The sequence below is a fragment of the Corvus brachyrhynchos genome, unplaced genomic scaffold (assembly GCF_000691975.1).
Source record: "Corvus brachyrhynchos isolate BGI_N302 unplaced genomic scaffold, ASM69197v1 scaffold4, whole genome shotgun sequence".
NCBI classification, from domain to species: Eukaryota; Metazoa; Chordata; class Aves; order Passeriformes; family Corvidae; genus Corvus; species Corvus brachyrhynchos.
The window spans coordinates 789,245-802,582 of record NW_008237878.1 but is presented as its reverse complement, the minus strand read 5'-3'; the positions used below and the strand labels follow the sequence as shown (position 1 = coordinate 802,582).

Here is a 13,338-nt window from a genome sequence, read left to right as displayed (position 1 = left end):
CTGCTGAACATTGTTTAGGGAGATGTTTTAGTCATGGGTTTCTGGCTAAATATTTCCTCTGCTTTGGGTCTTGTTCATATTCCAGCAGTTAAAAACGTGCTAGAGGAGCTCAATGAGAGAACATGTACTTGGACTGTGTGTAGGGTTTCTGTATGCTTGCATGGATGGAGATAGGGAGCCTCTACCTTTGCTCCTGTTAAGAACCTCTCATTTGTGGATGTTCTTCAGGCTGATGGGGCACCTTCAGCAGGCTGCTGCTTTTTTCCCTGCTTGGTGCTGTTCTTGTCCTTTGCAGCCTCTCTCAACAAACTAAACTTGTACCTCTGGCAACTTCTTACAAGCATTTAGTCATCTTGCATGTGATGTTCCTAAAAGAGAATTCTTATTTAGAACTTTTTCTAGGTTTCCCAAGGAAGTTTTGTGTAAGTCCCTCTGAATAACTTCTTTGGATGCAGTATTTCCAGTCTATCCACCCACATTAATGAAACTCTTGTCTAGACTCTTGCCATCTCGTATCTTACTTATTAGTGCTCTTGCTTTGGCAGATCCCATGTTCACAGAAAGCTGCTGCAAAGCCTGTTTGTGTAATCCATTTATTTGATTTTTTTTGTCTTTTTAGTGGCCTCTCAGTTGTCAAAGTTCATTGTCCCTTTATTCCACAGCCTGTGCTATTTGTTGTCTTCCATCGTTTCTCAAAACATCAGCTTATGTATTCATTCAGCTCATAATGCTCATAATGAGGCAGGCAGCTTAGCAGCTTTCTGTTCCTGTGCTTTTTTTTTCCTCCAGCTGTTGCTCTCAAAGCAGTTGGTGTGGTGATGCAGAGAGCATAGCTGGAATCCCCAGGCCTTTTCTTCTTGCCTCTTGTTTTGGATGTTTTGTTTGTTTGGATGCCCCTCTAAACACAGTGACCTGCCCCACTGTACATGGTTTCTTAACATGGTCACAGCAACAGGGAGATGTTTTCAGTTCTGAAAAATTGTGTTTCTTCATTCAGCAGGTCCTTGTGTTCCCAAGGTTATTTGGGAATGCAGTCCTAGGCTACACCGTGCCCTGTTGGTTCTGTTTTTCAGCCAAACAACTCATTCGCCATTTACTGAAGACTGACCCAACAGAGAGGATGACAGTCTCTCAGTTCATGAATCACCCTTGGATTAATGTGAGTCTTATATCTCTTTTTACACCATGAATTGATTCTTACATGCAGAACTTAGGTGTAGCTCCACACAGCACAGCAAGAGGAGGATGGTTATTACTGCTGCTCCCTTAATTAACCTCCTGTGCCCTCCACAGAGGGTCACCTGCCCATAAAGCCACAATTGCTCCTGGTGTTACCAGAGGACACACAAGGGGAGACACCCACAGTCATGTCCTTGGAAGCAACAGCCCAAGATGTCTCTGTGTTCTGTGAGCAGGCAGTCACTGTTGACTCTGCAGCATATGCATGTGTTACTCTCTTTAAAAATACAAAAATAAACTCTATGTGCTTACTTCATCGGTGCAGGATTTGAAGAGCTATTATTAGTGGTCTCAGGCACCATTGTGCATAGCTATGTTAGTGTGAACACGTTCCTGTGCTCAGTGGGAATTCTCATCCTTGGCAGAGTTTGGAAATGCATGGGGGAGGAGCAAGGGTCTCTTATTGCCCTGGTAGGGTGGTACACAGAGCTATTAATGGTCCCAGTTCAGGTTTCATTGTATGACTTGGTTGAATTTACTTTTCCTTAGAAAATTTTTTGGGGGTAAAAAAGAAAAAAGTACTTGTGTTAATACAATACAGACTATTTCAAATGAGAGACATGAATCCCAGAAGTTACAAGACTGAGTTTCATGATACCATCTCTGCTCTGTAGGTGTCCCTCAAAATAGTAGGTTATGCTTCTCACATTTGTGTCTAAAAAGATACCAGTCTTGTTCTTGCTGCCCAAAAAATCATCAGCTAGGAGCAGAATCACTTCTGCTGTAGAATGCCCTTTGTTCCCCTGGTGTTAGTGTGTCTATGCTGATCCTCAGACGACAGGGCAGAAGCAGAGGTGTGGCTGATAGTCCCCATTCCTCCAATGCCTGCTGCAGGATCTGAAAGCCCTTGGAATCAAATGAAATGTATCTGTAGGGCATCCTGATGAAGTAGAAAGGTGGTGTCATTCAGAGTGGTGAAAGCTGAGAAACTGAGGTTGTAAAGACTGTAGAACAGACCCCAGACAATGTTTCGGAGTCCTTTTTAACCAAATGAAAGTGTAATCACTGCTCAGAATAAATACCTCCAGATTTAAGTGTTTGAAGCCCCAAGAAGGTGTTTCAGAAGTCAGCAGGTGAGGAATTTCATGGAGTGAGTGCCTAATAGCTAAGGAAGCTGCCACCTACAGCGACGCTTGGTACTTGGAATATGTAAAGAGCCAATTAATGAGGAGGAGATTAGAGACAAGGTCTGCAGACTCTGCTGCACCAGAGCCCTGCTCTCATACCCTTCCTGGAAGAAAGCTGCAGGTTGGCTTTCTTTTCTGCTGAAGCTATTGCTCACAGGGGGCAGAGGGAGGGAGAGGGAAAGACCGATACAATGAATGTGTGTGTTCTCCCTTTTCCTAAATCCCAAAGTAGAAACATGTCTGGGGAGTTGCACAAGCAGCAGAGGAGGGTGCTTGTGTCTCTTTTTTTTACCTTTCCCCTCTTTTTTTAAATGAGATAGATGGCAGAAGTATTCTACTGTGAACTAGGCAAAAATTGTCAGTTTAGGTGGAGCACAGAATCCTCTAGTTCCTTGTGTATAAGATTTTTTTTTAACAAGCAACAGCTCACAGCAGAAAGGAGAGCACCTTCCACAGGGACAGGGACATCGCTGAAGCCAGTCTGCTTGTTTTCCATTTCTCTTGTCCCAGCTGTGTTTGATAAAACTGTACCCTGGCCAGCTTGGGTCCTTTTCCAGAGGATGCAGGAGTCAGGATTTCTGCTTTGCTTCTGTGACTGCTGCACTGTTGTTCTGAGCTCGGGGGAGCATAAGCACTGCTTCCAGTGTAGGGTTTGTTTTACAGGGATGTACAGAGATCTCCTCAGGCATTGTTGACATGCAGCTATAGGATGCTACAGCAGCAGACAGCAAGTTTGGGTAGAAAGCATAAAGAAAATAGAGTATCCAAATGAAATTATAGTTTGGGTTATGGACTAGCAAGAATTGCCATGATTCTTGTTGAGTTTAGCCAGGGAGCTGTGCTTCACACTTTAGAAATTGTCCCTTATTCTAATGTGAAGTATCTCCTGATCTTTCATGGCAGGTGAGCATAGATCCCAGTTTCATGTGGATGCACTGCCTTCTGAGCTGTGCCTTGCTGAGAAGAATTGTGTCATTTCCTCTTTGGGGCTCACTTAGTCCGATGAAGTGGTAATCTCAGTTAATGCATACATACAGGAAAATGTCTCCTACAGCAAATCCTAGGAGATGAAGGTCAAATTAACCACTTCAAGAGATTGACTAATGAATAGTGAAATTACAGTTAAAATCTAAAACATACCTGAAAGTTTAGGTTGGACTGGAAGGGAGCAGAGTGAAAGAAGCTCAGCACTGATTTCTGTTTCCTTTTGTTCTTTCAAGACACTATTGTGTGGGGACTGTAGTCCTTTTCTACCACACACACACGAGTTCGTTTGTGGAGTGATTGGAATCAGGAATAATGAGGGTCGTTGGAGGACGTTAGATCAACTTTTATGCCCTTCATACACATAGAAGAGCAAGAAGTCACTTCCCAAGTGTTGCTTTTCAGAACTTCTTTTGGTATTTTTCTCTTTTCACAGAGATCAATGTCAGTGCCACCAACTCCTCTTCACACTGCACGGGTCCTGCAAGAGGATAAAGACCACTGGGATGAAGTTAAAGTGAGTCAATCCAAGTTCACATTTCTTTAAGTCAAGTCTGATAGGAGATGAAATGTGCTGCCTCCTCTGGCGATGTGCATTTCCTTGGATACTGTGGCTATTTTGAATACAATCATGTCAAACAAGGGAGGCATAAACAGTCTTGGTTAGAACAGTAGAGTATATGATAACTGTTTAAAAAAAGAAGGAATGCTATTTGAGCTTTATCTGGCAGCCTTACAGCTGCACCAGCTGTCAACAAAGATGGTGTTTATGATCAAAGGCATTAATGATGCTCCTGCTGAGCCACTGTGGGTACCCAGGGAGGAGAAGGACAGTGCTGAGGCAGTTTGAACTTCATTACAGTGAAGAATGTGATGAAAATGTAGGGGGACAGGTGGGAGGGCTGAGCTGCATTCTGGTTTTCTTCAGTGCTCTTGAATTGTGGAACAACACTGAATAACCTTAGTCTTGTCTTGTTAGGACATTTGGTGGGGGGAATAAGAGAGAAAAAAAAATTGTCTGTTCCTTAATCTAAGCAGGTGCCTCACCTACTGTTTGTACTGATGACTGCTGAATGCCTCCTGCAAAGTGAAACTGTAGGGCACACTGAAAGTCTTAGCTCTTTCCTGCTGGCCTTTAACAGGTTGGCGTGCTTTTACAATTAAGGCCGAATTTTCCGCACTTAAAATTTTTAGCATTTTGACAATTGCAACATTCCTGTAGTGTATTTTATTGATTACTGATTTTATTTAAATCACTGATGTGTAGTCTCAGCTGTTGAGCTATGTAATGGTAACATTTTCTGGGACCTAGGCAACATTTGCCTTCTGAGTGAGAGATCAAGCAGTTATTTTCACTTAGCTGCCTTTTTTACCATGTTTCTGAGAATTTCTTATGCTTGTGCTTTTGTATAGGTCCCAGAGGTATTCCCTCGAGCTACCGACATTCCCATGATATTGAATTGTTTTTCCTTTCCTGAACCAAATGCTTAGACATTCATTTACTTTAACAGATTTTTTTTTTACAACCTTATTAAAGAGTTTAAAATGTGCCTGTACTTAAGCATTAATTCAAACTAAGAAGGTGTGTGAATTTGAAGCACATACTTTTAAAGATCTTTGTGTGGAGGCGCAGAGCCAGCCAGGGAGAAGCGCTGGGCATCGGGACACGGTGGAGTTTAAGCCAGCAGAGCGTGGTCCTGTGTGCTCCCATGTGAAATGCTGTGTGAACAGTTCCTGCTGGCTGAGCCCCTGGTAGGAGGAAGCCTTTGGTCCTGGTGCAGTGCCACAGAAAGGGCTCAGCTCTTGCTGCCTGGGGGGTGACAGAGGGTTCCTTGTGTCCCTTCCTCTCCAGGCTGTAGTGTGGGGTGGCTGTGCTCTTACTGCCTCAGGGCCTTCAATCCATTGCTTGCTCGCTTTCAGGAGGAGATGACCAGTGCTCTGGCTACCATGAGGGTGGACTATGATCAGGTGAAAATCAAAGACTTGAAAACATCCAACAACCGCCTCCTGAACAAACGCCGCAAGAAGCAGAAGCAGGCGGGCGCCTCCTCTGCGGCCCCGGGCTGCAACAACCAGTGAGGGCAGAAGCCAAGGACCTGTGGGTGGAGGGTAAAAGTTAAACAGAGCAATTTAAAATCATATGATCACCTCGGTCCACTCCACAAAGACACAAATGAGATCGTGAAGATGCTATCCTGCAAAGAGGGAACAGTGTGATAACGTTTTGATAACTTGAATCAGGGCTTTGCTTTTAAAGACTAATGGATCTGACAGGATTCTGTTGCATATTGCAAGGGAAGGTACAGTAACGCCAGAAATGTTACAGGTTTTTGGTTTGGCTTTAAGTGCGCAGGACAAGAGGAGAGAACAGGAGGCAGTCTCAGCATACTAATGCACTGAGGCTTTAACAGCCATCTACAAGAGTAACTTCTGCTGCTGTTTTAAACTGGGGAATAGAAAAGTGCCAAGTGTTCTGCTAAGAGTGTTTTCGTAGTTTAGTAGAATTGCTAATAGTCTGTATTTCCAAACTTACCTCCTATAGTTACAGAATATCACCTAAACTGTAAACAGCTATTCTTGTTACAGGAAAAAGCATCCATACATTTCCATTTTCATAAAGTCTTCATGTAGTCTCATGTAAAGATTTGAGTTTGTCATGGATTCACATTTGATAACATGTAAGTTTTCTGAACTGTAGCCACTATGTTGTGTCTCTGCCACTGTCAGACCCCTCTTTTGTAATGTTTTCAGTTTAACTGATACTTTGATGTGAAGAGTTTCAGTAAGGATTTAAGTAGTTTAAAGTATCCTGCAGAGAACATTGCTGTTCCCTTGGATCCACAACCTCCAGGGCATGCAGCTGGACATGCAAGGGACTGCTTTAGAAGAGAGACTTCTGAAATTCGGGAAGAAGTGGCAAATGCATGTTCTGTGAATGGACCCTGGTGTCTGCCAGCATCCCTTCTGGTAATTATCTCCAGATCCTGTGCCTAAGATGTGCTGATCACAGCAAATTGTGGGATGTTGGGGTTGGTTTGTTTCCTGGGGTCAGGAGGGGGGAGGATGCTACTCTCTTTATGGTGATGTGGTGGCATTTCAGGATCCAAAGATTTTCACCACTTAAGGAAGATTACTTTTAGGTACATCCACCCATTGTTGTTTTCCTATTTTAATTCTTCTTATTTCATGGGAACCTGGCCTTAGGTTTGCTGGTATGTTTTATTTTGTGATCAGAATATTTTCTCTCACTGTATTTTGGGCTTTGGCTTTGTTTTTTTTTAGTTTAGGTGAAGCAAATATTTGTGAAAGTGTTATCAGAGTCTGGGATGAAAATGATGTGCTTCTAGTGATGCAGACAAATACAACTTTGTGGTAGGCACACAGAGTACTGGTGTGTTAATAGGCTTGGGAGAATGTAAAAAGACAAAAAGGAAAACAGGGCTCCAGAGTGGATCTGAATTGTCAGATGAGAGTGACACACAGCAAATCTCAGCTCGAGGCTTTGGACCTCATCTGGGGAGCCCAGTTCCCATCTTCAGAGTGTTGAATGAGACCTCAATTCTCCTCTGTGAACTGGTCGTAGAGTTTTGTAACATGATTTATTAAAATCAGTTTTTAACATTCCTTCCTCCTGTCATCCCTGTTTTTGTTGAGTTGTTGCAGAGTTTGCATTGCTTTGCAAGATACATCTGTGTTGAAGGTGACAGGAGAGGGAAGAAGGAAAGTGTTCCATGATGTACACATCCCAAGGCTGCCCAACTCTGAACATTTTGTTAGATCACAAGGTTTTGGTTTTAAATATCAATCTCTGTAAAGTTGTATTTTTAAATTATTTCATGTTTCAGGTACCTGTGATTGTAGCATGTTCTGTATGTATTTGTTTTGCCATTTTACTCCAATGAATTATGCAAATATTATTCACTACCTGTAAATGAATACTACAAATGAAGAGTTGTGATGTGTTCAGGGTGCAACAGTTGGAATTAGAGCCAGGTCCAAGTTTCTGTCCATTTATCCAATTTTCTTGAGGGAGGTGTGTACATTATTGCTGCCATTGCATCTCTGTGCCCCATCAGGGTGATGGATGTTCCCAAGGCAAGCTGTGTATAATGAGATGTCCTGGCTGCTTTGGGGACAGTGCCACTGAAACTGTTGCAACTCAACTTTTTGCCTCTGCCTTGGCCAAGGTTTGAGCAGGAGCTCCCAGTTGCCACCTGGTGCCTCCTGGTTTGTCAGTTCAGCCTGGAGCTCAAAGATGTCTGTTCCTGGGTAGTTTTCCATAGGGAGCTGTAGAACACACCTGGGCCTGATTCCTTCCTGTGGGGTTCCAGTCTTTACTGCAGGTCAGAAGCTGGAACTGAGGCACCTGGCACAGCACCTTCAGCTTTGTCTCTGTGCAGCAGAGACATTAAACTTGGACTAACAGTTCTTGCCTTCTACCCTACAGCGACAGCACCCAGGAGCACTGTAAAGCCCTGCAGGAACCAGAGGAGGGCCTCAAAATGGCAGACATGGAAGTGTATGCAAGTATTGGGCAGAAGGGTTTGTGTTTGTTGTCCAGAGGGAAGGAGGAGACTCCTTGGGAGCTGAGAAGCAGCTGCCCTGTGATGTTTGGAGCCTCAAACTACTGCCCTGCTCCGGGCACCGCTGCCTTCTGCAGCCCAGTGGAGCAGAACAGCTCGTGTTTTATCTGGGTCTCTGTCACCCGGAGCTGGGAGGGGCTGCCAGGGAGCAGGTTTGGGGTGCAGGCATTCCCCCAGCAGGGTCTGTGTGCTCCATGGAGATGTAGGGATGTACAGAATGTTCGATGGACTTGGCTCTGCCCAGCCCCGCCGCACCACCTGCCCCACAGGAGAGCTCCCCAAATATGAACCTGCCATCAGCTCCTCAAAAACAACCTGCCATCAGCTCCCTAAACCCTGCAGCATTGCAGGCCTTGCTCTGGGCCTGTGGCTCTGCAGAAGGTGTTGCCCCTCTGGCTGCTGGCTCAGCTCTGGGTAGGACCCTCTTCCTCCCTGCATTCACACATGTTATAAAGAGCTCTGGTGAGCTGGTGGTGGTGTTTGGGTCTTGCCTTTACCCTCAGACATGTCATACAATAGGCTTTTTGGAACTTGCTGCTCAGGATCCAAATTTATAGCCTGTTTTTAGAAAGGATAGGCTATTACAGACCTGATTATGCATTTGCATATTCATCAGCCATATAGAGGAGGTAAAGAGCTGGGAAGGGAAAGAAGAAATGAATGGTCAATAGAGAAGGCTTCAAGGAGAACACAGATTAAAAGGTCTATTTATTTTTTACAGCAGAAGCTGAAAAAGGACTGTGCACAATTCCCCACCCCCATCCCTTTTCACAGCAATTGCTCATGGGCTGCTGCCTCCCCTTGTGTTTCTCTGCACTGTGCTCCTCACACACGTGGTTCATGTGCTCTCACCAGTGCTCTTGCTCTGATCCACACACAAATGTGTGCCCAGGCATGCAGGAAATTCCCTCCCTCTCTTTCCCAGCTTTTGCACTACACACTTTCTTACCTCTTTGATCACATGCCACATGGTGAACCTGGCTTCGACATGGTACAATTAAAAACGCACATTAATGATAAGCTCTTGGCCTAATTCTGTGGTTTTCTATTTGTCAAAACCCAGCATGCAGTCCTGGGATTGCTTTTCTGTCTTAACACTTCACTGCCTTGAGTCTGGAGGCCCAATTACGTAAGTGCTTCTGGCTTGTCTGACATGAGGGATAATGAGAATGCTACATACTCAGTTTGATCTAATTTCCCTGTCCTCTTTTCAATTCACACTTTATTTGGCCCATGTTTAGACAAAGGTGCTTTTGAGAAGAGGAAGGTTTAGTGAGGAGGAGAGAGCCAAAGGTTTTAATTACTTGCAGGGAATCATGCCCACATGTACTGTTTTAAACCTGTGGTCCAGGTGGGGAGGAGGTGTTAATGTGTGCTCAACTGCTCTGATGAGTTCTGCTCAGCCTAAGGATGGAGCCAGCTCAGCTAACAAACCTCAGGGAGGAAGGGAGGGAAGGCGAGCAGGGAGTGACTTCACATGCAGGAGAACTCCCTTTTTTTCTAAGAGTAAATGTTTTGGGGAGCGTTATTGTGGAAATACCAGAATTTTCTTTTTCCTAGGTTCCAGTATTTCCCCTTTTCACCCAGCTGTTCTCAGTAGTGGAGCTGGCATAGCTGGGAATGGACATAGTTAATTCTCTTTCAGAGAGCCTAAAAAGGATGAAGACAATGAAGGAGACAGAGAACACATACTCAAAATCTCAAAACAAAAATCTTGTTAAAAATTCTTGCAAGCTAACAGGCCAGTCTTCAGCTCCATACTTAAATGTATCTCACGTGGAAAATTGAGGTTAGAGCAAGCCTAGGTAATAACATTTGCTGAAGAAATGCATCCCTGAAATCTTTACACCAGGTAAGAAACTTCTTTTTGAGAATTAAGTCCAGCTTTAAAATAGGAATTTTTTTTTTCAGTTTGTGTGGTTAGAGGAATTTAATGGAGCAAAGGGAGCAGAAATGGGGGATGATATGTCATGCTGAAGAATAAGATCAGAAATGTCTGCTGTTGTATTCTATTTGAACTTACTTTTTTACTGCAAGTGCTACCTCTGTACAGACATAGAAAGATACATTCAACTCTTTTTTAGCACTGCAGAAGGAGGATGTTGCTGCACTCTAGGGAAATGTGGAAGATAACCCTGTGACTGTAGATGAACATCTATTCTGGTAAATCTGTAAATGATGCTTAGCATTACATTTATTTCAAAATTTCCTGCCTCATGAATCTGCCAGATGCCAAAGTCTCACAGGTCTGCTCTAACTACATGAAGGCACAGAGGCATCGCTGTCACTGGGTTTCCTCCTGCTATTTGGGACCACAAAAAGAAGCAGCTGCTGAAAGGTACCGCAGTGGTTTTAGTTTCCAGGAGCCAAAAGAGGAAAAAGGTGTCTTTAAAAGAGCTGGAGATGACAGAAAGGACCAGGCTCTCTTTTATCTGTGGAGGGGTATCTTGACCTTTAGTTCAGCTCCCAGAGCTGCTCATAACAAACATGTTTTAGCTGTGTGGGGGCTGCAGGCCCAAGGCACTGGAGAAATCTCTGCTGCTTTGACACCGTGCTGGTGCTTTCCCACTGTGAGCCAGGGAGATGCACTCACTGGGGCCATGGTTGCAAACCACTGAGCATTTTTGGTCCTGGGGCTACAGTGAAGCTGGATAATGCCAAAAAGGAGAGCTGCATTGTTTTCTTCCATGTTAGGCTTCTGAGTGTATCTGCTGAATTTTCCTGCCTCCAGGGTCTGTCCTGGTACTGCCGGTGTAGCAGCTGTTTCTTCATTTGTTAACAGGGAGCACAAACACTTCTTTTGGGGACTGCATCTCTTTCTCTACATTTCAAAGCTGGAAGGAAACTCTTGAACAGCATGGTCATTTTGCCTAATACATTCTCCCCAAACTTCCAGGCTAGTCCATTTGGGAAACATGGAAGATGTTCCCAAGAGACTTCTTATTGCTTAGCTACTGAAACACCTGCTAAAACTGAGCTCTTTTAAAAACTGAAAATTATTTAAATGTGAAAAAGAGTGGGTTGATCTGGAAAAGAAACTTCTCAAAAGACTAAAATTAGAATGGAATGTGTTAGAAGAGAAATACTGGTGGGGGAGGAGGACTAAGGGGTTTTTTTAAGTAAAAATGCTACTGCTTGAGTAATGATCAAGGAAATTCTGGTTAGGATATTAGCTGCTGCTCCAACCCAGAGCAGTTCCTGGATTCAGAAATAATTATGTTTTCCTAAAGATAGATCTGCAATACAGACTCCAGGGTTTTTTTCTGAGTTAATCTAAAGCAAGGATAAGCTTGATGTTTATAAATGAAACTTTTGAGTAAATGCTGTTAGTGAACCAAATGAATAGCGCCCTTTTTTTTTTTTTAGAGCAACTAATAACTGAATAAATAAGCTTTGCAGATTAACTTCTGCTCTCCTAAGGTCGCCTGACTGAGCTGCTTGCAGAAATCTTGTAAGGTGAAGTTAACTTTCATTTTTGCTTTTGGAATTCTGCATTTGCACTTTACCACTGCATGTTTGACTTTTGTCTTGAATAAAAATCTAATTAGTTGTCCCAAGGCTACCATTACATGATGCAAGGTTTTTTCTCTTTTCTTGGCTCAACTGCAGTTGTACCACTTCTTCTTTTATTTATGAACTCCTTGTGGTGTAAAGTATTGGAAGAGTTTCAAGGAATCCCACTACCTGGCAGGAAGCAAAAAACTTCATTGTAAAATGGTAAGGAGGAAAGTTCCAAGCAATGGCTAATAGAAGGAAAAACACCCCTCTGAGGAAAAGAGAAGGTCTCTGCAAAGAAATGCACCCAGCTACAAAGAGTAAAATGAGGTGGTCTGGTTATCTTCCTTTTAAATCCTTTAATTTTCTTCTCCTCCTTGCTTTCAGTAGTTTGATGTATTTTATACTCCTTGGAAGTCGTAAGTACTTCCTTTCGAGAGACTTGACTGCAGTATTTCAGTTTCCTCCCTAAACATAAAAAAAAAAATCCTATAGAAGCTTTATGCTGTAGGATATTTTAAATCTGAGGAGTAGGAAGGAATTGAATTTCCTGATTTAAAGTGACTCAGCTCGGTCTGCCTCCTTGTTTCGTAATAGATTCTCTGCATCCAGCTCTAACCTTGGCTGGCACTCAGGAGAGCTGTCAGATGTTTTCTCTAATGATTTGTCATTCCTGCACAAAGTCAGTTTTTAAGCTCTTCCTTGAGGATCCTGGAACAACCATTTAGTAAGCAGTGATTAGCTCAGAAGGTGCATGCCTGTGGCACAAGGCATCTGGTGCTGTTCCTTGGAGCTTCCATCAGCTCCTGTTGGACAATGATGTGCCTGGCCAACAGGAACTCTGCAATCATCAGCCATTCCTTTAATAATATTGCTTGGTTTATAGTATCTTCCACACATCAAACCTTCTTCCCATAACCACAGTCCAATACGAAGTGCTGCTTTTATCTGTGTGAAACCTTCATGGTGGTCGTGTTCTGTATCAAGTAAATTAATTTCAAAGCAATTTCTTTTAAGCCTGATACTTTTTTTGTGGGATTTGTGAGATGTTGTATTTTCCTTTGGAGCAGATGTTGTTGCCACCTCTGGAAAATTACTTCCAGTGGGAATTTGAAAGGAAAGTTCATATTTGTTAAAAAGAAGGTTGATATTTGTATGCCATGTATGGATGCATATGACGAACTAATAATGTGGAAGAATCTAATTAGTACTATCCAGGCAACGGAAGACCTTGAGCTTGCTTGATTAGAATTAACTGCTGCATACATGAAAGGAGAAATTTAATTCAAATTTCTATTAATCAGAAATAACATCCTGCCTAATTGATTAAAAAAAAAAAAAAAAGCCATGCTAATTTTCTGTTTGGATGATGATGATGTCCGTGTCAAGAGTGATTTTTGTGTTGCTTTCATCTCTGAAGTTATATATCCTAAAGTAAAGTACACACAGGAGTATTTCAAGTTTTGTGGTCCGAATGCTTTTAGTTCAGAAGTACAAATATATATTTATGTACATAGAAATAGGTACTCTGGCACAAAGCCTCCAAAAATTTTGTCAAGTTCCCTTTTGTCCTTTCCCACAGCATCAGGCAGGTAAGGTTCTCACTGCCAGTGAATGTTGTGTGGTTCCATGTCTCTGTTTTCTCTTTCCCCTCTGCCACTGGACATTGCTTATTCCAAAGAAGAAGAGGAAGAGAGCAGCAGAGGGGAAGAGCCCTGGCTAGAATTGCCTGTGGTGTTCTGCATGTGCGGGTGAAGCCTGTCAGGACAGGGAATTGTGGGTCTGTAAATGTTGCTCAGTATCTGCACCTTGGCTCTGTAGGAAACTTCAGTGTTGTGGAAAGCTGCCTGGCAGATCATGAGCACTTCTGTGTCATACTTAGGGTTCCTTCTGGTTTTTTCTGCAGCAAT

General features: G+C 43.1%; 1 protein-coding gene across 1 annotated transcript in view; it reads left to right on the top strand.

The window, feature by feature from the left end:
- MAPKAPK3 (mitogen-activated protein kinase-activated protein kinase 3) overlaps positions 1-9,987 on the top strand; it is a 51,114-nt gene extending 41,127 nt beyond the window's left edge. Inside the window, exons 9-11 of the mRNA XM_008632149.2 lie at positions 1,074-1,159; positions 3,787-3,867; positions 5,271-9,987. Of these exons, the coding sequence (XP_008630371.1) occupies positions 1,074-1,159; positions 3,787-3,867; positions 5,271-5,429 (326 nt within the window). The 3' untranslated portion in view covers positions 5,430-9,987. The remainder of the gene's footprint in view (positions 1-1,073; positions 1,160-3,786; positions 3,868-5,270) is intronic.
- Positions 9,988-13,338: the final 3,351 nt, after the last annotated feature.